This window comes from Chlamydotis macqueenii, chromosome 21, assembly GCF_036417535.1.
Source record: "Chlamydotis macqueenii isolate bChlMac1 chromosome 21, bChlMac1.mat, whole genome shotgun sequence".
In the NCBI taxonomy this organism is placed as follows: Eukaryota; Metazoa; Chordata; class Aves; order Otidiformes; family Otididae; genus Chlamydotis; species Chlamydotis macqueenii.
The window spans coordinates 841,794-864,803 of NC_141576.1; the positions used below are offsets into that span (position 1 = coordinate 841,794).

General features: G+C 45.2%; 1 protein-coding gene across 2 annotated transcripts; it reads left to right on the forward strand.

Annotated features, from left to right (window-relative positions):
• Positions 1-66: 66 nt before the first annotated feature.
• Positions 67-19,919, forward strand: DNAJC11 (DnaJ heat shock protein family (Hsp40) member C11). Of its 2 annotated transcripts, XM_086764482.1 has the most exons (16): positions 67-221; positions 2,811-2,940; positions 5,074-5,147; positions 6,315-6,416; positions 11,135-11,263; positions 11,946-12,068; positions 13,368-13,441; positions 14,441-14,630; positions 15,051-15,136; positions 15,575-15,691; positions 16,918-17,073; positions 17,378-17,447; positions 17,562-17,619; positions 18,295-18,437; positions 18,853-18,982; positions 19,658-19,919. In XM_086764482.1, exons 1-16 carry the CDS (start codon positions 150-152, stop codon positions 19,681-19,683), a joined length of 1,680 nt encoding a protein of 559 aa, XP_086620608.1. In that variant the 5' UTR covers positions 67-149; the 3' UTR covers positions 19,684-19,919. The 2 variants fall into 2 exon arrangements, with proteins under 2 accessions (XP_086620608.1, XP_086620609.1); XM_086764483.1 differs by lacking the exons at positions 67-221; positions 5,074-5,147 and having other exon boundaries at positions 2,809-2,940.
• The last annotated feature ends 3,091 nt before the right edge of the window (positions 19,920-23,010 follow it).

The window sequence follows — 23,010 nt, forward strand, 5'->3', positions numbered from 1 at the left end:
CCGGCGCGCTCGCACCTGGGCGCATGCGCGGGCTCTCGGCCCGCCGGGCCGCCGGGGGGCGCGGCAGCGAGCGGCGCCGCACCTCCCGCCCGCTCTCGCGCCGCCGCCACGCCCGGCCGCGCGGCGGCGCGGGGTGAGAGGTCGGGAAGATGGCGGCGGCCTTGGGGGAGGAGGTGCCGGACAACGAGGACTACTACGCGCTGCTCAACGTGCGGCGGGAGGTGCGCCTGGCGGCGGCGGCGGGCGGCGGGGCTGGGCGGCGGGGCGCCGCTGCGGGGCGGAGCGGAGCGGCGAGGCCGGGCGGGCCGTGACCCCGGTGCCCGCCTGGGCAGGCCGGGCCGCGGCCGCCGCGCGTCCTGGGGCCCGGGCTGGGGCGGCAGCTGCCCGCGAACAGGGCGCCAGCAGTGCGAGCCGCAGCCGGCGCCGCTGTCTGCGCGGGCGGGGCGGGAGGGCGCGGGGCGAGGCGGTTCTGTTCGCGGGGAGCGCCGGTTTGGGCCCTCGGCGGCTCGGGCCCGGGCTCTGCTCCGGTGTGCGTGATGTGCTCGGCCTTGTTCCAGTCCGCGCTTTGTGGGCGGCCCAAGCGTTTCCAGGCTGGAAACACCCGCGTCTCTTGCAAAACACCTCTCGCCGAAAAAAGGCGGCTGGGTGGCTGTCCTTGAGGAGAGGCCGGTGTCAGCCCCTGCAGGTTTGTGGCACCAGAGCAGTCTGGAGCACAAGGGGAGGTGAGTACGGCTTTACGGTAGCGATCAGGCAGATTGCCGGGGATCTGAGCGTGCAGGCTGTGCTGCCGCTTCGTCAGATGCGCCAGCCGTGTGTGTTGTCTGTATATGTGTGCGTGGAGGCACGGACTCCAGCGCTCAACACGTCGGCCTAGATGCCGACAGTTTGAGCTGAAGAAGGCTTTTACTGAGCTGCCACCACTGCGTATAACAGGCGTTCAACACCGGGAAACAGTCCAGCCTGACAGCTTCGAAAATGTCTTTGAGTTAGTGTCAGTCCCCGTGGCCTCGGTGGCAGTTTCCTGTGTCTCATCTCTGGAAATCTTCTGTGTTTCTGCGGGAAAAATGTGTGACAGTAGCTCTGCTGACGTAACTTCAACGCTCCGCGGTACAGCGTGCTCTTTTCAGAAAAATTGCTGTGTGACTCCAGCTAAATTCTTGTTAAACGCCGACGGGCCATAGTTTTAGATCGCTCGACAGCTTTTGTAATTCACCCTCCCAAGCGTCAGCAGCGCGCAGATGCAGAGGTTACAGGAAAGAGGTAGGAACTGCACAAGGGTTGCGACGGCTTGGGGGATTAACAGCAGAGGCTTAATAGTTAACTCAGCCCGGCTTTCGGCTCTTCGCTAGAGACCAGAAAATTCAGGTTTGGTACGGCAGGGAGCTGGAAACCCAGTTAAAATGGTCTTCAAGGGAGTCATTCCAACTGAGAGTGGTAGTTGCTTTGTTAATTACCCCTTGCTAATTAAATTCAAATTAAGTGCTGCTGTCCTGTGTAGCAGTGGAACACAGTGAACTCAGATTTCTGTGTGCCGAGCCAACTTCATGTGATGTGGCAGCTGAGCTTGAAATAATAGTTAACCACTGAACTTTTCAGCCCTGATGAGGAGAGTAAGCCTACGGTGCAGCGATTTTCTAGTGTAAATGTATATCAATGTTTAATCTTTTATAGATTTCAGTCCAGCAAAACGTGGTGGCATGCTTGAGATGTTAAATGAAGCCGTTTAAACCCCAGACAGGGAGATGGGGCACCTTTTAATTTTGCTTGGAATTTTGGTAATAAAAATGTAACTTACGTATGATTACTACTGACTTATGTGTTTCATTGCAATTTGAAATGACGACGGTATTTCTTCAGCGATTTCTAAGAGGCTATTGCTCATGAAATATTGAGCTAATGACCCGAGCTATTCGATGATGATGAAAGGCCCAATCTAATATTTTATTGAACATAGCATTTATGAAAAATGAAACTGCTCATTTCTATTATGTAATCGATAGCACATTAAACCATTTATCATTAATTTGATTAAAGAATGCCATTTTAGACCTGTATGTTCCTCTCCCTTCTCAGTCGAGTTTCAATTCGATGTCTGAAATTCTGAATACCAGGCTGTGGTAAAGAACAGGGTTGGTTTTGGTTTTGTTTTTTTTTTTTTTTCCTCTTGATGCATTTAGGGGCACACTGTTCTTGTGGTTATCCGACTACTGCAGGCGAGTGTGTTTTGGAGGGCTGGTGATGTGCCCGCCTTCCCCAGCGCCCCGCAGAGAGCCCTTGCTGTGCAGGGAGGGAGGTGCTGGGGAGCCTGGCAGCGGACTGAAAACTGCAGGTTCGCGTTTCTTACCTTTAGTGCTCCGGAAAGTCCGTGCTTTTGATAGGTGTAGTATCTACTTGAGGGTTTAAGGTTGAAATATGAGTAGAATTTGATGGACATCTCTGTTTTTATCCTGAGGTGACTTATTTTTCTTTGCTCTTCTGCACTGAATGGAGGAGACAGTAGTTGCCTAATAAAATAATGTATGGACACAGATTGCCTGAGTGTGGGGTTTTTTTACTTAACTTTTTATACCTAGGTATGTGCTGATGAACTGTTGCTGTCACTTGTTACACTGTAAATAGTGTGGGAAATACTGGTGTGCATAACTGAACATTTTATTAACTTATGTAATGAAACAAAAGTCCATCTTTGATTTTTGTGTAAGTAGTGTAATGTAATAGCCAATGGACTTCTCTTTTGGAGCTGATCTTGAGAATGGTCTTTTTAAAACAGTGTGTGTTGTAGTTTAATCCATTTTTACTGCTTTTCACAGGCCTCTCAGGAAGAGCTAAAAGCTGCCTACCGGCGGCTGTGTATGCTGTACCATCCAGATAAGCACAGAGACCCAGAGCTCAAAACACAAGCTGAGCGGCTGTTTAACCTTGTGCACCAAGCTTATGAAGGTCAGTGGAAGCCTGAAGTTTGCAGAAACTGTTTTCAGGGGTCTTCTAAAAGGAGGGCTGTGTCTTTATGCTTTTTGAAGCAGATAGATATTATTACAAAGTAATAATTTAATTTCTTGATACTTTGTGATGTTTTGTTTCCTGCTTGTATCCTGCCAATCGGGAGCAATGCAGTGTGAATTCTGCAATGAACGAGACGTGGAGTCTCTGTCTTCTTTCCTGCATCTTATAAATAATCTTTTCATCACTTCCCTTACTTGTGAAAAGACTCTCCCATAAAAGACTGAAGACTGAAAAGCTTCAAACAGAAAGACAGTTTCCTGTTTTGCTTTTGAACTGATGCGTCCTGAATTTCTGTTCTCTTGTCACCTGGTTGCAGTCTCCATTGTTTTTCAGCAAGGTCATCTACGTTCTAGGTCTGCGATAAGGACAGTGGATTCATAGGAGTTAGAGGTTTATTTCTCATCCAAGGATGCCAAAGCCCTTCAAAAATATGCTGAATTAAGATGGCATTTACTTGAATCTTGGCATCACCGAAAGTATACGCAGTGTAAGTGAGGAAGTGATTAGTTAGAATGAGCTTGCAGTGCTTTGCAAGTGTGGTAAGAGGCACCTGGAATGCAGACGGAGTAGAAGCTGGTAGGACTCTTCTGCATTCAAACACTGGTGCAGCAAACTAGATGCCTGGTTCTGTAGCCTAAAGAGAAACTACAGCTAAATGATCAGTAAATATTCCTCTATTAAGCCTCAAAGATGAGCTAATTATTTTTTTTTAATACCCTCATGTTTTCTGAATGATAAGCATTTGTTTCTCCCAGTTGGAGCTGAGCATGGGTGAAGTTGTTTGTATGGTCCCTAGTCAGGGGTTAGGGCACATGCAAGCTTTTGCTGGAGAGAACAGTGGAGGTCTGACATTGATGGCATGGGAAATAAAAACTCAATAATTTTGTTTTAATGTGGTGAGTAGGTCTCACATGAGAGTCAGCTTTCTCTTTGAATTCTGTGCTTCGCTTGGCTGTGTGTTGTGATGTATGTGTAAATTGCTGCTTGTGTAGTACCAAACGTGAGTGTAATAATTTTGCAAGCAAAAATGTTGACATCTTGAAAACAAGCCACCCCACCTCCTGCCTATTTTCTCCCCCTCCTCTTCCGTTTCTTAATATCACACAACAAAAGATCTGTTTTATCAGAATTCATTTAAAAAAGTATCTGACTGTGACATTTAGCAAGTTCAATAATCTTCAAGTAGTTCGGATCAAAGCTCAGTTACTGGTATAAGCCTCTTTTTGCCTTAATACACGCGCCCAGCTCCTCAAGACTCATCAGCTCCTCCACAGTCACAAGAAATACATGATAAAGATAAAGCTGATTTTGGAACCCTGGGAAAAATACTGATGGGGATCGGTTTTGTTTGTTTGTTTTTAAATGAAGGGTGTGGTGTGAGAGATTACGAATTTAAATATGCCTTACATTTTAGAGATTATTCTTAATTCTATGTGCGGTCTTTTTCCAAACTAACTGTTCTGCAGTCTCCCGGTGTCTTTTATTTTCTCCATTGCAATGGGTGACTTTTTGGGAGATTCACATTCTGCATGCATTTTTGCAATTACCTTGTAGCTGATGTTCGGCGAGGCGTGAACTCCTCCTGGAAATTGCTGCTTTGGTGCTTGGCATGTCCACGTGTTTGGACTGGGTGGGAAAGGATCAGTGGGCAGGGATGGTAAGGAAGAGCGAAGAACTAAAGAGCTTTTGAAGCTAGACAGACATAGATGTCCTCCTCAGAAAGTTTCCAGGGACTGCTGTCGTTGAAGTGCTGATAATCCTGTTGATGGTTATGTCACCCTTCAGTCAAAGAAAACAATATTATAAAAACCCTGCTGCATATTCAGTTAGTCTGCATGTCTCTTTTATGTTCTTTTTGCTTTTGTAATTTTAGAAGTAAGAGGGGAAAAAGGAATTTATTGGGGGGGAAAAGTCGGTGTGAAAACATTAAAGGGAGTTAATGTGAAAATTGGGTAGTGCTGTAGACCAGGATCTGTGCTTGAATTCCAAATAACACTAGTGTGTTGGTCTGAAATTCGAGGAGAAGACCGAAAACTGAGTTCTCTCCTCTCTTTTGATTTTAACTTGCAGTGCTTAGTGATCCACAGACCAGAGCCATCTATGACATATATGGGAGGAGAGGACTGGAGATGGAAGGATGGGAGGTGAGAGAAATGTAGCACCTTATGGCCAGTGGAACGGACTAAACACGCCTGTGTCTGACATTCTTGTTTTATCGAGCTGCACTGGCACCTTGATGGTAATAAATGCCTGCTTGTGTGAAGGCATCCTTGTTTAGTTATTTCTGTCTCTCTCTGCTGAAACACCGTGATGGATTGTCAAAGAATACGTAGGTTTTCCACTTGACAAGAGAACGATAAACCTGGCATTCGGAGTTCCCTAAGAGGACATTACTGTGACAGGCGCCATCTTTGTCTGAGACAAATGCATCGTTATTGTCCATCTAGTCCCATCTTTTTCACCTGCAGCTTTTTTTTCAGCATCAGCTAGCCTCTGAGTTTGAAATTACTTTTTCTTTCTGTGCTTTTTGGGGTTGGGTTTTTTTGTTGGTTTGGTTTTTACGGGCTTTGAAAGTAAACTTGTCCGTTCCTGGTTCTCCTGTTGTTAAATCCCCTTGCTAGCCTCTGCCAGACTTACTTGATTGCACTATGCTGCTTGCTGCAGAGTCATACTGTGTTGGGTCAGGTCAGTACCAAAGTGAAGTTTGGAGTTAGTAGCGAGAAGTATGGAGTAGTGGCAGCATGTAGCAGACACTTTTTTGCTGCTTGTGGCAGACTTGATCTTATTTTGAAGAGCCAAATCCAATACTCTTTCTCTCCATGCCTAGAGCCATACCTGTTTAAAACCCTCATTCCCTGAGATGTGTAAGGTGAAGAAGTGAATCAGTCTAGCCTAAAATCACAAAACTTTTTCTTAAATCCGTTTACCTCAGGCCGGAACCTTTCAGTTGTTTTCATTTTTGTGTCTATGCCTAGTAGAGAAGTTAATAGCTAGCTGTTGGCAATGCCTGCGCTGCAGTATCTTGCACTTGTAGTTTGAAAGCTACTTGCCCTGGTTTTGTCCAGGGAATAGAAATACCAAGACCATTTTCTCTTCTCTCAAAGCATGGGGTTTTCTCTCATGCTTGCCATTTGATCTGGCTCAGGTGTTTACTTCCAAACTGAGTACCGAAATTCATGTGGAGTGGCTTAGAGCAGCAGGGGCAATGCGTTAGAGCATACCATGTCAGCAGAGCTCAGTCCCGTCAGCAGTGCGGTACCCTGAACATCCTCTTTCTGGTAATCTTTTGGTTTTAATTTCTTTTTGAGCAGGTTGTGGAAAGGAAGAGGACTCCGGCTGAAATCAGGGAAGAATTTGAGCGTTTGCAGAGAGAGAGGGAAGAGAGAAGACTGCAGCAGCGAACTAATCCAAAGGTGAGCGACGACTTCATCCGAGCCCCGAGAGTGAATCTGTAAATTATTACGAATATGCAAAGTGTAATGAGCCTGGATGAGGGGCTGTAGTAAATAGCCCCTTAGGTATCTATACTTAGTGAGTTACTTTTCCTTTTTTTGACTACACAGTTTCTCTGGACAATGAAGGGCAAACAGCTAATTCTTTGAGCAGTAATCCTCTATTGAAAGTTTTTTCTTTCTTTTTGTTGAAACATGTAGGAGTAAAATATCTCTCAGCAATTTCAAGAAAACAAACCTAGCACTGAAACATTTATGGTTTCTTTCCAAGTATTCCAATGAAAATGAAACTCCCTGCAGTTACCTGACAGTTTTCCCTTTGACGCTGCTGTAGTGTCACAACGATGTGGGGAGATACTCAAACACGGCTTTGAAACCAAGGAAAAATGCGAGGCAGCTACCAAACCAGCTGGGTAGCAGAACTCTTCTGGCTGCACAGTGAGCAAAATCAACCTGAACAGAACTGGGGTCTTGCCAGTTTTACAGTTAGTGCCTGGTTTAGGAAAGCTTGATTGCACGCTCAGGATGAGAATCATCACGTATTCCGTTCCCGTCTCAGTCTGTCTGAGCAGCCATAAACTGCCACCAAATGACCCACCTCGTAGCTGAGTCCTGGCTGTTCAGAGATGGTCAAGAATACTGTGTTGAGGATGATGGTCTCGTGGTAGCATTGGGATGGCAGGGAGAGGTGGAAATGACAATCGACCGCTGCTTCCTCTGTCACCTGCTGCCACTGGAATGCTCCGATAGTTTAGAATGGTAATGGCCTTGCTGGCTCTCGGCTTGCTAAGTGCACCAGGCAATCCTGGGTTTTGTCGGGATTGTCACCAAGTGAGATTTCAGTGCAGTGAATTACATCCAAGAGCTGCATCTGTGCTCACCAGATATATTCATACTTTAGTTTACCTGTATCTATATTTTTCTTGGAGTTTTTTGCTTAAACTATCAGAAATAATTTTCTGCTTATTTTTTGAAATGTGTTGAAAATCCGTTTCTTCTGTGCAGTATAAAAATGGTCCATGATGGGGAGCCTTAATTTTCCTCTATCAACACCAGCTTAACCATGCAGATATTTATGTAGACAAAGTTTCTCCATCTTGAAAAAATAAATTGTAATGAGATGTCAAATTTTGTTTTATTTATAAAATTTGTGTAGAGCACACAGATACTAAGAACTTGTTTGTACTGGAAGGCTAAATAAGCATAAGGTGTTACGTGAGTATCTGCTGATAACATTATCCCGGGCAGGAAGGGATTTCAGGATGCCACATCACAGGCAAGTCAAGCTATCTCTGGTGGAGATGAGGATGATCGGGATCAGAGGGGTGTTCTCTGAGAGGGGCATGGTTATCTCCACCTCGTGCTTCTCTGTGACTCTAGGAGTTTGACATTTTATCTGGGCGCCTCGCTGTGGCTGCGAGCAGTAGAAGCGGAGCTGCACTGTAAGTCTCAGCTCTGTGTCCTGTGATAAAATTAGCCATCTGGGTGTTTAAAGCAATTGCTGATTGGCAGCCTATAGAAATGTCTCTCCAGGCAGTGTTGCTGTGGAATTAGGTAGCGCAGCTGTGATCATTTCATACATGAACGCAAGTTATTTTAAAATTTCCAACATTTTGTCGGTTCTATAAAATGGTTCCAGCAAAATAAAGCATTTTAACCAGAAATGTTGAGCAATAACCAGATGTAGGCAATTTGGCAGGTTTCGAATTGAGTCTATTATTTGCTTTTAGAGCTTTGTTTTTGCTTTCAAAGATGTGCAGAAGGGTTGAAAAGTTCATTACTTGGTTTGAGAAGAAACGCTTCCTGTTAGGAGAAATTAAATCCCATTGTTTTCTTGCTGTGGAAGGTCAGAATCTGGGAAATGCAGGTCCCTCAAGTCTTAGTGTTGCACGGCTTCCATATGTCGCCTTCCAGAAGGTAAATCCCTAAGAAAAAAGGCGAAGAGGGAGTGAGTTGTTCTCTGGCACATCTTAGTTCCATCAGTGAAGTCTGTTTCGTACTCGCAGGATGGCAAATAAAGGTGATTTTAACAGATGACACCAGACAACAACTCTGATGGTTCTGTAGTGCCGCTCCCCGGCTTCCTGCCCTGCTGAGCTGGTGCGTTTAGCGGCGTGTTGCGTGCACGCATCGCTGACTTCTGAGCAGAGCTTTGCGGCTCTTTCCCTGCTACCCTTTCTTTGGGGAGGGCTTTTTCATTTCCAATGCTCTGAGCAGGTGGCTGATGGAGAGCTGCGAGCGGCAGCGGTCCCCTCTCTGTTATCCGGTGGCATAGGGGGTGCTGTCGTTCTCTGGGAATATTTTTAACTTTGCCATCTGCTGCTTTTCCTGTGCTTGTGCCTGAGCCAGTTTCCTTGCCAGGATCTATAGACCTCTGAGGGTGACTTCACGTGCTCGGCGGGAGGCAAAATGTCTGCACAGAGCCCACTGCTCACTTCAGCGAAAGGCAGCTAAACAGAGGATGTGCTGAGGAGCCGGAGAGGGAACGGAGACGTTCCTTTCCTCTGAATGGGCCTTGTGGATTTTCGTGGATAAGTTCAAGTGCTTTCCTTTTTTAATTGAAAAGGATGTTTGTTCCTGTGTGAAAAAGGAAATCATAAGATTTTGAATATGATTGAAAGAAAGGAGATGCAATAAAATTCAGGAATGTGTCTAGAGCTTAGTGCGTCTTTGCAAAGGGTGCAAGCATTACGGTACAAATAAACAGAGTATAGTAAGATACCTTTCAGTATTTTTTTTTTCTTTTAGTGCAAAATCTTGAGAAGGCTTTGCTGCCGCTTACATTGCAATCTGAGTTGAAAATACACAGTTTTCTGTCTTTTTGCCATTCAGATCCAGCATGCTTACTACTCAGTATGATATCCTTTGTTTAAAAATGTTTAACTTGGAATTTAAAGTTGCAATCTGGCAAAGGTTCTGTGCTGAATGTGGCACTCCACGTGGAAATCCTTTCTTTGCATCCTGCCTCTGTTACAAAAGATCTTGGTTTTACACTTCTTTGAATCGAAGAACACCAGGGGAAAAATGGAAATAGTTATCTCTTGTTAAAATAAATGCTCACCTGTATTTAGACACGTTTGATCTGCCACTCTGGAGCGCGTTTGCTGGGATTTAATTGAGTGAAGTTGGCACTTTCTGTTTCTCTTTGGCTGTTCTAGTCCCTGTCTTCCCAGAGGGCTGGAGAGCAGCGCAGGGCTGCACTGCTTCCTCGGCGGCTGGCAGCTTTGCCTTGCTTCATTCTTATTTTGGCCTCGTTTCAAGGAACAGCACAACGTAGGAGAGGGCTGAAACTGGAGAAGCTGTAGCGTCTGGGAAGCAGATTCCTTGAAGGTGACTTTGCAGACAGTTCCTGAAAAGTGGTCTTCTGCATAAATGACAGGAACTCATTGTTGGTGCTTCCACAAAACAGAAGGATAAGCATAATTCCTTTGAAGTTTGCCAGCCTGCCAAGAGTAATTTGTAAACAGGTAGGGCACAGCCCCTGTTCCAGAGTTCTCCTGGAAATAATCGCATCTTCCTGTGTTAAAATATTTATTCAATTTTTGCTGTGTAAGGAATCAGAAAATAAACAGCGAGAAGAGGTCAGCAGTCTCCACAGCTAAAACCAGAGAGAAGTTGGGAGCCAAACCAGAGAGAAGTTTTGAGTTCTGTCAGACTCTGCAATTCTTCCTGGTTTTATGGTTCAGCATTTGATTAGAGTGGAGTGAACAAGAAAAATGCTACGTCAGATTGAAATAAGGATTTATTCCACTTGAACTCTATGTGAGTGGGTTTTGTACCTACTCGACTACTGAGGTTCCTTATGCAGATTGCTCAAAGTTCATCCTGTGCTTGTGCACAGAGGTTTTGGGGGTTTTTTATTGCAACTGGTACATTTTATATGAGCTGGGATGCTGTTTAATGGGTCTATAGGGAAGGTTTCCAAAGCCTTTTGAAGTTACATGACCCAGACAAGGATTTAATCGTGCCCTTTTCAAATAAACCCACTCTTGCAGTTACTCTGAGTGAGCACAGCAGCAGGTAGCCAGACTATTTAGCTGTAGCCTAGTTTTTTTTGTAGGAATAAGCTTTTCTGTGGTCTGAGAAAGGAAATATTTACCACTTGCTAAAAGTCTGTCAAGCTTTTTTTCTGATTACAAAATATAAAGTAGGAAAAAGAAAACAAAATCTTTTACTGAAAAGGTCAATTGCAAGTGAATGATGCAGCTTCAAACTAAGTTGTTTCAGATAACTCGTGAGAAGAAAGCATTTAGAGGATTTCTGGCCAAGTTCTATTGAAGAAAATCAATTTCTAAAATATATTATTTCAACTTTAAAATACTGACAGAGCAGAGTCAGTTGTGGGGGAAGAAGGAACCTGCTGTGTAAAAGTGTTCTACCTACTTCTGTAATGTGTCACAATAGAAAAATTACCTGCTGGTATTACAAGTTGCATTCCTGCTGAAAAACTGTCTTTTATCCAGTTTGTGGTTTATATTGGTGGTTTAGAATACTGTAATTCTTCGTTTTTACTTGTCTTGAATGTGTAAGAAATGCATTTTAGAGTGAAAAAGGTAATTGCAGAACAAGAAAAATCTGCCAAAAAAATTTAGTCCTATACAAGGATGGTTTAGCCATTTGGCCTGTATACATACGATGTTTGTTAATGCTAAGCACTTTTTTCACTTGTCATTCCTTAGGGAACAATTAGTGTTGGAATAGATGCCACTGACCTCTTTGATCATTACGACGAAGAGTACGAAGATGTGCCTGGGAGCAGCTTTCCCCAGATTGAGATAAACAAAATGCACATCTCTCAGTCCATCGAGGTAAGGAGGGCAGGCGCTGCTGCTGGTGTGAAGCAGGGCCAAGCTAATGAGGCACTACGGTGCAGAGCAACAGAAAATGGAACACTGCTCAGGGGGTTCTCGTCTTGATGTATGGAAGAACACGATTACCAGCGTGGGTGGGATGAGGAGGAAGCTCAGGACTGCGTGTTGACTGTACAGCATGCGTGTCTGTGACTGGTTTGTGGGTTACAGTGGTCCTACCTTCCTGCTGGTAGGGAGGCTCAGTCGTGATTGGAAACAGGTATCTAGTTCTCACTGAACATGGCGTATTTAGTGTATGAAAACAAACCCTCAGTTTTGAGGATGTGGGTGAGGAAAAGGAGGAGGAGTGTTTCCTTTGTTCCAGAGAGTTGAAGAAAGGTGGTCTGCTAGTGAGATTAGAAGGGTTTGCAGCTCAGGGCCAGGGCTCCACGGCGATACAGGTGTCACAAATGTCTGGTACTGTAGGACTTATCTCACTTTTTGCCATGCTTGATCTTTGACTACAAAATCTAGAGCAAGTGTGGCCATGTCTGGGTCAAACACCTGGGCTTGCTGGATGACAAGGAGTCAACCGGAGCGTTACCTGTCTCTCTGCAGCCATGGTTGTAGCCTTGCAGGACATGCATTCAATGTGTGAATTGGGATCAGAGTAATTGATAACAATATATTCGTTTTTCAGGCACCACTGACTGCCACGGACACAGCAATACTGTCTGGTAACCTTTCCACCCAAAATGGGAATGGAGGTGGATCAATTAATCTTGCTCTGAGACGAGTGACATCTGCCAAGGGATGGGGAGAGGTGAGAGTACTAGCTGTTACGTGTTTTTGTATCCAGTCTATTTCAGGCTGCTTGGATTAGTTACCTATTGTTCATTTTCTTTAGGGAACTTTACCTCTGTTTCATCTCTCATTTTCTACGTTTTGTAGAATGTAGAAAAAGGAATTCTGAAAGGAATTTGAGAAAAAAAAGGAAGACTAAGCTTTGTTTTTTCTTAGTTCTTTCTCCTTTCCATTTAACTGTGCATTTTGGACTGCGCTTACACTGACAGAATTGTTACCTGTTGTCTCCAGAACCTTTCTAATTTCACTGTCTGAAGGCTCCCAGGTGCCTTCCAGTGCTGTGAACATGCACCTTAGGGCAGCATGATAGTTTGCCTTCGCTTCAAAAACTGCTCTGCTCACAAGGGAAGAAGTTATGGGGGAAGTAGTTTGATTTCCAGGCAGCAACTGATCTAAGTTGCTAGAAGGTCCCATGTTACCACCTGCAAGCTGTGCCTTGCTAGACCAGTGGCTTTGTTTGAGATGCTCACTGCTATGGCTGGCAGGTGGCTGCTTTCTGCACCTTTTTGCACGCTAGCTCCTACTAATCTACTTCCACAGCTTGTGAGAAATGGGAGTTTTCCTCTCGTTTGAGAATTCATAGATTGGAGGCATTTTATTTGCATCAGAATTTTGTAATATCGGTAATACATTGTCATGAGTCAGTTGACTAAAAAAGTTTACAAAAACCCATGTAATAAACTTACTTGGGAAATGTAGGTGTCGTAGGAACTGCTTTTGCAGCTTTTGTCATTATAATTGTCAGGTCTAAGAACTGCTTCTGTTAATGAGATGGAGCAGCAGCAAATAGACGTTGAACAGCAGCTCTGGAAGTCATGCACACTAGTGGGTGAAGCAGCAGACGTGTTTTGCACATGCAGAGACGGTGCAGCAGCAGAACTGCAGGCAACATTCTGTGAGGCTGTCCTGAGAAGAACTTTTATCCTCAGAGGGCAGCAGCCAAGCCTTGTTTGCCGTTGTGGGGCTGTGATAGAGGGGTGTTCTCCATTGTCACTGGAGCACCCAGAGCAGATGCTAGGAGTAGCAGCCTGTAGCATTACGAAACTGGCTTTGTTTTACTCGTGGCAATGAGTAAAACTCAGTGAGACACCTCTTATTCTGAATGCAAAGCTGTCAGAGAAGAGAGGACGCTGAAATATGTGGTAAATGTTACTCAGATGTGTAAAATGGTGGTGGTGTAAATTATGCTGGTGAAGTACTTTGCCACTGTTGTGAAAGGTGTTTTCTTCTAACAATTTGGCATTGTGCATTTAAACAGTTGGAGTTTGGAGCAGGAGACCTTCAGGGACCTCTCTTCGGTCTGAAGATATTCCGTAATCTTACACCAAGATGGTAAATATTAGAAAAAATGATCTAACGGTTAATATTCCACACTAAGGAACTATATGGCTTGAATTCTCTTCTGTGTTAATTCTGGATTTGTTTTCTGTCCTACAAAGTAGGGTATTTCTTCTTCAGATTTAAGGTTCTGCTTTACAACTGATGAAAATGCTAGTATTCTTTTTGTGTGTTCTTCCATTTTCATAGTTCCAGTTTAAGGAAGGTGTGTGTTCCACATTCTTAGATTTCCATTTGATCTTGTCATGAATTCATGATACTTGAGACGTGATCTCACAATCAGAGCAACAGAAGTTTGCTCTGGAAGCAGAACAAAAATTGGGGAGCTCTTCTGGCCTTCCATGGGTGAGAGGGAGTTTCTGACAGCGAAAGGGGAAATGATGTCTCATAGTTCAGGGAAATAATGCCAGATTTGCCACTTATGTGGGGGCTGGTTACAAATGAATAGAGGTCTTAGGTTGCAAAGGAGAGTACAAGGTAAGGGTTGTGAGACATATATTAGAGCATAGTAGGTGCCAGTGTAGACTTCCTTCTTTTTATATTTTCTAATTTAGTAAATATGCCATTCCTCAGAGCTTACACAGGGATCTTGTTCCCCACAGAGTCCTTTTAGTGCTGTTTTTTGGAGCTGGTACTTGAGGATTATTAAATAGCAGAGCTGCTATCTTCTAGCAGCCAAGTGTGCTGCCTCTTCAGAAGAGCAGGGCTTTATCTGCCTAAGGCAAGAAGGGCAGAGGCTGGAGAGCCGCCTGCTGCGTTGGCTGCACTGTTGTGGCACAAACCAATAAACTAGGGCATGAGCCTGCTCTTCTGGGCCGTGCTGTGGTCAGTACAGTCTGAGTTAGTTTTGAGTTTTTCCTGAAACCCTCGGGCATCATGCTCTTTGCAGGACAGTCTGTGCATATTCAGCAAGGCTTCTGGGAAAGAAGGAATCTCAGGCATGTCTGGGAGCCCGTGTGTTGTCACTTATGAGACTTTCCTTATTTCTCCTAGTTTCATCACTACAAACTGTGCCCTACAGTTTTCATCCCGTGGAATCCGCCCAGGCCTCACCACGGTCCTAGCGCGCAACCTGGACAAGAACACCATGGGGTACTTGCAGTGGCGGTGGGGCATCCAGTCAGCCATGAACACTAGTATTGTCCGGGATACAAAAACCAGCCATTTCACCATGGCGTTACAGGTGAGCGCCCTGTTACTGTGCACGGGGGACAGAGACACCCCGCTGTGGGAGAGGAGTGCCTCAGCTTTTCCGTCCCAGCAGTATTTTGGCTTGAGACTAGAGGATAACGGGGCAGTGGTCCTGTCTCGTGTGAACATCTAACGTAGGTAACCAGCTGCATTTGGCAGAGACCAACGTTTTGTCATATTGTCGATACGACGAATTAGATACAACCCGATATTGTCGTATCTGATGTGGATCAGCTCAGATTAGGGTCAGGATGCGCAACGCAGGCTGCAGAGATTGCAGGCTGCAGAGATTGCAGAAAACACGGCATTGCTGTGGTTTCTGTGCCACTTAAAGGATAAGAAGGAACCTTGGGGCAACATTCAGTGGTGGCTGAGGGTACGTTTTCATACATCTCTGCCTCTTGTATTTCAGCTGGGAATCCCTCATTCTTTCATGATGGTCAGTTATCAGCATAAGTTTCAGGATGAGGATCAAACACGAGTGAAAGGTTCTCTCAAGTAAGTGTGCAAGAGGAAATTCACACTGCTCACGGCCTGAAAAATCTATCCTCTCCTGCTGTTGTAGGCATCCAGGTTCCATGCAAATCAAATGCTTCTGTAGTCTTTGGGAATCTGCTTTTCGTTAATTGAATCGAGTAACCACTGAAATGAATGTCGTGGATGCTTAGCTCTGTGTGACTCTTGGGATAAGTGGAACTTAAAGTATTTGTGTGTGATATCTCTGTACCAATAAGACAGAAGTTCTCGTAGTCTGTTTTCTGCTTTACAAGCTGAAAAGGCTAGTCTCACTTTGTGGATACTCTGAGTCTTCCAGTAGCCAACATCTGCTGCACACAGATGTATTTCCATGTTTTACTTGTTCGGGAATTGCAGGATTCATAAAAAGAAATTCAAGAGTCTTCTCTGTCTTACCAGTTTTTGGTTCTGTCATTCTAGGGCGGGTTTCTTTGGGACCATAGTGGAGTATGGAGCAGAGAGGAAGATTTCCAGACACAGCATTTTAGGAGCCACTGTCAGTGTTGGTGTTCCCCAAGGAGTGTCCTTGAAAATCAAGTCAGTTCAAGATCACAACCCTAGATTGCAGAGGCTGACCATAACCTGCGTTATTCCATTTCCAGTGTTCAGGTGGGGAGGTACCAGTCTTAGGGCGGTACAGGTCTATTGATCTGTCACTGTGGAAGGTGACGTGCTGCCCATCAAAAGCAATGTGTGCCTTCTGCTGGTGTTACTCTGAGCCTGAGCTGCCTCTTTCAGGACTAGCCTGTGAGTGCATCAAAATATTCTGAAAATGCCGCTTGAGTTAAGGTTTGGAGCATTAAGGTAAGCGGATTATGAGTAGAAATTGACTTAGTTACATTCCGTTTTTATAACACTGTACACGAGCATATACTTGAATTAGAGAATTATTGCTAACTAATTCGGGTGATTATACCGTGAACAAGATGCCGTTCACGAGGGACAGAACCCCTCAGGGTCCGTATTCCGCGGTGCGTTTTTGGGTGGTGCCAGCAGAGGGCGGGCCAGGATGCGGGAACCGCAAAGGCGTCCCAGGAAAAGGAATGTTTTAGAGTCACAGGATGGTTTGGGTGGGAAAGGACCGTTAAAGCCCACCCAGTCCAACCCCCCTGCAAGGAGCAGGGACATCTCCAACCAGATCAGGTTGCTCGGAGCCCCGTCCAGCCTGGCCTGGAATGTTTCCAGGGATGGGGCCTCCACCGCCTCTCTGGGCAACCTGGAACAGTGTCCTACCACCCTCATTGTAAAAGATTTTTTCCTTATATCCAATCTGAATCTACCTCCCTCTATTTTAAAACCATTACACCTTGTTCTGTCTAAACTGGCCCTGCTAAAGAGTTTTCTAAACTAAATATTATTATAAGCATCAGAAAAATATTAATGTACTCCTTCCTTGAAGGCACATGCCAGTGTTTTGAACACAGCTTCCTCTGTAAGCATTTTATTTTCTTTATGATGATGTTGGTCTTCTTCCCTCATGAAATTAATGACCAAATAAGTTCTCCTAATATTAAAAAAAAAAAGCTTTAGAATGCCTGAGTGCTGTCGTAAAAGATGTCTGCTACATAGAAGAAGTCTGGCTCTGGGTGGTGTCAGCTGTCTGTCTTTCTGTTCTTGTTTTGATTTATCAGATTTTCACCTTTTTGAGCTCATCATTCATCTCTCATTTCATTCAGCAGTTGTTCAGCAGCATACACTGCTGCTAAGTGTACTTAATGAAGCACATCAAACTCTTACCTGTCGCTCTTCTTTTTTTGTTCCAGATTGAATAGGGCTAGCCAGACCTACTTCTTCCCTGTCCACCTAACAGATCAGCTGCTTCCCAGTGCTGTATTCTATGCCACCGTGGGACCTCTAGTTATCTACTTTGCCATGCATAGGCTAATCATCAAACCCTACCTCAGGGCACAAAAGGAGAGGTGAGCTCACAAGACTGTGTTCTAAATTCAGACCTGGGAAGTCCCACTCAAGTGCTTCTGGGAGCCTGGTGCAAAGGCTGGGATATCCAGCTGAGGCACTGTGGTTCACTACATCATCAATACTCCTGAATTCTGGAAGCCTACAAAAATATCTTAAAAGGTGGGGAAGAACCTTAAAACCAAGCTCATTTGTGTGAGGCTGTGGGTCAGTTGTAATTGGGGTGGGTAAGCAGACATGTGCCACTTTGTGGCTGAATCTCCTCCACTGTGTAAACCTGATGTGACAATGACTTCCTTGTGCCAGAGAACTGGAGAAGCAAAGGGAGAGTACAGCTAGCGACATCCTTCAGAAGAAGCAGGAGGCTGAAGCTGCGGTAAGTCTTTCCTGTAACTGATCTCCCTTAAAGGAAGCTGTTTTCACTCTGGGCTTTTCTCTTTCAGACAGAGTGTTTGACACTGCTTGATTTTTGCCCTGTGTGTTGTGACAGGTCCGGTTAATGCAAGAGTCTGTCCGGAGGATAATTGAAGCGGAGGAAGCCAGAATGGGTAAGAATTACGACACCATTTACTTATTCCATAAATTTGGAGACAGGAAGGAACAATACAAAGGCTGGGTGGTTGAGGGGGAGAAATGCAAAGTATCGTTTCTTCATTTTCCCCCCGATGAAGCACAGTGTAATTGCTGTTGCAGATGTAGTAGGGAAGTTCCATTATTATTTGATTTCTGATGCCTGAGCTTAGTAGGCATCCACTGAATATTATCTTCAGACGTGCTGTGAGGTGGATCAACAGGCTGAAGATGACGGTCTGGGTTCACCTCTTCACAAGAGAGAGGTGTGCGTATAAATATGTGCAAAAGTTATAGTCTGAAGTTTAGGTTTCACTGCTCTCTAGCTTACACAGTTTCTTCCTGGATCATAATGGAAATCAGAATTCTGATGTTAGCTAGCAATTTCCAAGAGAATGTTCCAAAGTGGACTGACATCCACTTGGACTGTCACATGAGTGTGGTGCTAAAGTCATGTCATTCTGTCCTGGTGCTGAAGATAGCTAACAAACATCCAAATAAAAATGTTCTTCTGCTTTAAGAAGCATGGGTCGAGGCAGGGAAAATTTAAATATCATTGAAAGCAAGAGAAAATGGTGGGATGGTCTTTCCATCAGTACCTGCCTAGCTGTGGGAAGCCTTTCGTCACATCTGTGATTTCATGTGAAATGCAGGTTTGATTGTAGTGAACGCCTGGTATGGAAAGTTTGTTAACGACAACAGCAGGAAGAACGAGAAGGTGAAAGTAATAGATGTGACTGTGCCGCTGCAGTGCTTGGTGAAAGACTCTAAACTCATCCTGACAGAGGCATCCAAGGTACATACATAGCCTTTCTCTCAAAGCCCAGACTTGAGCTCAAATGTACGACTCAGAATTTCAGTTGAACTGTGTGCTGTCCTGCCAAGGGATTTCTGCAGTGTGCTTGTAGCTAGTGATTCTAGATCAATTTACGGAAGCCATTTACATACCAAGTGTTATGAACCTCCAGGAACTTCTGTTTCTCCTGGCATTTCCAGTGCCAAAGAAACAGTACTTGCAGCATTTGCTCTTTTCTGCATCTAGAACTTGCCACTGAGGAGGCGATTCCTTGGCTTCTCATCTCATCTCATTGGCAACAAAAGTTCCTTTTTTTTAGTGACGCCTCGCTCTGGCACTAGTAAATGTTTTTGCTCAGTTGAAGAGCTGTGAAAGTCCATTCCCTGATGCTCGCTCTGTCCTTCTCTGGTTCAAGGCTGGACTGCCGGGTTTCTACGACCCCTGTGTGGGTGAGGAGAAGAGTTTGAAAGTACTTTATCAGTTCCGAGGAGTTCTGCACCAAGTGATGTCAGCTGACAATGAGGCTCTTAGGATACCAAAGCAATGTAAGTGGCAAGGACCGCCTTGCTTCTTCCTTCAGGAACCAGTAGAGGATTGCTTGGCTCTGTGTGGCGAAGCACGCAGAACTGGGGTTCTGGGGTTCAGAACTGGGGTTACTGAAATGGACTGACCGTATATGCCTCTGGAGTATGACCTACAAGAGCTCAGCAGCACTGCTGCAGCTGTTTATACCCTCTAACCTTAGATATGTAGCTGGAGTTAGAAGCAGAGGCCTCTTCCAGCTGCTGGTGTCCCTGCCGGGCAATTCACAGCACTGGATTGCCCTTTGAGACCTGAGTTGAATATATGAATGCAAGCTGAAGGCCTGAGACAGATTTCTTCCGCATCCCAATTTATCTGTCTGCCAAAACATTTTCCTTGCCAGAATTTTGTTAAGCCAATATCTGCTAGTGACAAGTTTTACTGGTACCCCTGTGGGTCTGGGGAGTTGGATAAAGGGCACAAACCTCGTGTTTACTCTAGACCAGCTCCAGGGCCCAATTTAGGAAGCGTATCCAACTTAGAAACCTTCCGTAAGTACATTGGAGGTGTATATGAGCTGTGCTCAGTTAGCAGCCAGCAATGTTCCCGTCTCTCCCTGGTACAACAGTAAGCTCAAGCTAGAATGTGTCTCGTCTGACAGAAGTGGCGTGTCTCCATTTACTGTTCTCGTCTGACAGCTCACAGAATCGACGCGGATGGCTAATCTGGTGAGAGTGTGCGTGTCTGCTACGGCACCTGGGTCAACAGAAACTACAAAACCCTCCCCTGGACGCTGCAAGTTTGAACAGAGACATTTTTATTTTTACTGTCCATATAGCAGGTGGTGTCCTACCAGTTATGTTAGGAGACAAAATGAGAGAACCTGCTTCTACAGGTCGCTCCAAGGCAATACTTCTCTGAATTGTGGCTCAGTAACCAATAAAGCAACGTGACTCTGAATGTGCAGTGCTTTCTGCTGAGGTTACGCGAGCGGGCACTGAGCACCACCCGTCATGCAGCCGTGTCTTTCCCGCTGCGATTTGGCCACAGTCCGTTTGTGCGGTCTCACATGTATCTTCTTGCACTGAGCAGCGAAGACGACCTGTTGTTCTTACTTCTCCATGTACTTCCTGGGGTAGGTAACATACCTTTTTTTGGTCCTGAGGGGAAGTTAAGTTCTCTGCTCACCTCCTGGAAGGCCTCTGTGTAAATCCTTTTGTTGGAAATAGGACAGAGGTTGTTTTCAGTCTCAAATCCATATTTGAAATGTACTTGTTCAGCGTAAGTACGCTTGAAATTAAGTTATTTGCCTTTTGTAGTAATGTGGACCTCTTCAGCAGAGTCCACCCAGCTGCTGATTTCAAATACTGCTATTTCAGACAAGGACATGGGGTGTAATAGTGTTATTAATTATTGTGCCACCTAGAACCATGTACTATCAAGGTTTTCAAGAAAGGAGGAAAGCAAGTGGAAGAGAAGAATAGCAATTTCATTTGATTCTGGTGCTGCAGCTGTCTCTTCCCATCTAATTTATTTCTAGGAAAAAGAGGAATGTAATTTATACACGTAAACCAGACCAAAGTGAGGGGAGATGCCAAATGGGTAAAGAGCTGAAAATGTAAAATTCAGCTGACCTTTCTAAAAAGCATCAGTTAGGACATAAGTTCATTGGATTAATCTTGCGTAGAAGCCATGCCAGTGATTTACGAGCAAAAAGGGCAGACCTGTTCTAGGGACACAGCAGATGGATCCAGCAGCCTTCCAGTGTCTACTACACACTGCATACACCAACATGACCAAGGCTTTTTCATAGGATAATCCTGGCTGTCTCTCAGTCACAGCTCTGCTCTTGGTGAGTCCTAGAACAGCCTTCATTGCTTACGTGTGAGGGACAGAAAAAATAAAGTCTATCTTGGCAAGTGCATTATTCTTCTTGATGACTCCTGACATAAATAATTTCCTGGCACGTACCTGCCGCTTCTTTCTGTGCAGCTGTGGTTCTCTTTGCTCAAGGCGTTGTAACAGGAGAATTCGATTTCCAAAAGCAGACTTATTTGAGCCGGTCCAAAGAGATGCTTCTCCCCAGGCCCGAAAAAACAAGCGCATACAGTTAAGGGGTGTTCACTTGCTTTTATGAAAAACAAACCAAAACTCTTCAGTTGTGACCAGCTCCTGGTGCAGGATTTTATTTCGCTTATGACCAGTGTTCTATTGATCTGAAATTAACTGTAAAACGTGCAATAAATTATATTCAGCTGAAAAGTAGCCCCCATTCCCTTTGCATCTGTAGGACACTCTTGAAAATAAACTCCTGAAAAGCAAGGGTTGCGAGTTCTGTAAATGAAACTGCACCCTCTGTCACATCCTGCTTATTGACCTCTCTTGATCGCTTGCATGTGTGACTGGTTGAACTGGGCCGAAATCTCCACCAGAAATTCCCTTTTCGTGTGTTGTCACTGCCTGAAGTGTACAGTCAAGGGCGAGAGCCAGGCTGTAGTGACTGGGATGTGGCAGAATACTCCCAGGAGGAGGACTGAGGTTTTGCATAAGCAAGCGCAAAATGGTGACAACACACGTACTGCTCATTACAAAGAGGAATCTCAGCCTAGCAGAGCAGTGGCGCTGAGGAGTGTTTTCCTGAAAGAAGTTTGCACAATAAAACTGCTCTCATTTCTGACCGCTTCCTGAGATACAGTGTCTGCTGGCATGAAACTGTTCTCTTGCATATTGTCTGCATTAAAATGTAGAGAAATAGCAATGTGATTCTAAAAACTGCTTCCATACTTCAAGATGTCCCGTGGTATTTTGTGCTTGAACAATAACGTTTCTGAGAGGTGGAGCGTGTGGCTCCTACTCCAGCAGTTAAAACCTGGAACAGGGTAGCACCTTTGGGTGCAAGCTTTAAAATGCAATAGAAACGTGAGGTGACGCATCCATCTCTAATTGACCCAGCAAATGATGAAAATGCCTTAATGAGGATCTGGGAACCCATGCTAGTCCTTCCAGCTAGAGCCTTTGAACTGGAAGTTCTTGAGGTGGAGGTACAGGTTTAGGATTTATTTTTTAGAGTTTTCCCTTGTCTTCCTGTGCGTGCTCTCGTCTTTGACAACCATGTCCCAGGGTGGCTCAGCCAGTGGAAGGCTACAAGGAGACAGAGCTCCAGGCACTGGTTCTGTAAAAACCGTCTAAACCTCCTGCGCAACTCGACCGGTACATTCACCCCTGAGGATGGCTCAGCCGCCTGGCCAGGGCCTGGACTCGGGCAGGTGCTTTCCTCTTAATCACAGCTGCCTTCTCATCAGAGAACTGTCTTGGTTCTCCCGCCTTCCCCTTCTCTGCTGTGTTCTCCCAGCACCTCAGAATGATCTTTCTGTCTCATTGCAAAGAAGTTTGAGCAAGGGACAGAAGAACTTTGCACTTGGAACATTTGAATTTGCAGCTCTCATTAAAGTAGAATCCCTCAGGACTGATACCGACGCAGGCCTTGCCCCGATCCCTGGCTAAACATCGTTAAAGTGTATAGCTCGTCTGTGCCTGCAAGATCAGCCCACCGAGGGTTCGGGCTCTTGCTTCTCCTCTCCTTTCAAGTACTGCGAGCGCCCTTCCCCACCCGCGAGGCTGCTGCAGCAGGCTCTCCTCTGCAGTAGTTACTGCCTGAGCTCCATTTTTGCTTCCTTGCAGTGTTCGGAATTGCCAAGCACTGCTGAACTGTGTCCGCACAGTGGAGTCCGCCGCCTGTCCTGCCCGTCTCCTCCCACTGAGCCAGGTATTGGGTTGGTCTCCTGCTGAATGCTTGCTCCAGCCCACCTCCTCCTCTCCCTTGTTTTCTGTCAGTGCAGAGTTTTAAAGAGACTGTAAGAGTAGCCCCACTTGAGAAACTGCTGCTTTCCACACAATCATTTCTGCTCTGTGAGAAACTGCCATTTCTCGGCTACCACTCCTCTGGGACTTGTTTAGCACCCTACATAATACAGCATAACGAACAGAATTAAAATAGAAACCGTAAGCAACTGGAGCTTAGCTTCTAACGCGATCCAGTGCCATTTCCAAA

Bases quoted from the DNA above. Each gene is read 5' to 3' on its own strand.
- DNAJC11 (XM_086764482.1), top strand. From the start codon at position 150: ATGGCGGCGGCCTTGGGGGAGGAGGTGCCGGACAACGAGGACTACTAC. The intron at 5,148-6,314 runs GTGAGAGAAATG...CTTTTTGAGCAG, and splicing joins TGGAGATGGAAGGATGGGAG to GTTGTGGAAAGGAAGAGGAC. The intron at 17,074-17,377 runs GTGAGCTCACAA...TCCTTGTGCCAG, and splicing joins CTCAGGGCACAAAAGGAGAG to AGAACTGGAGAAGCAAAGGG.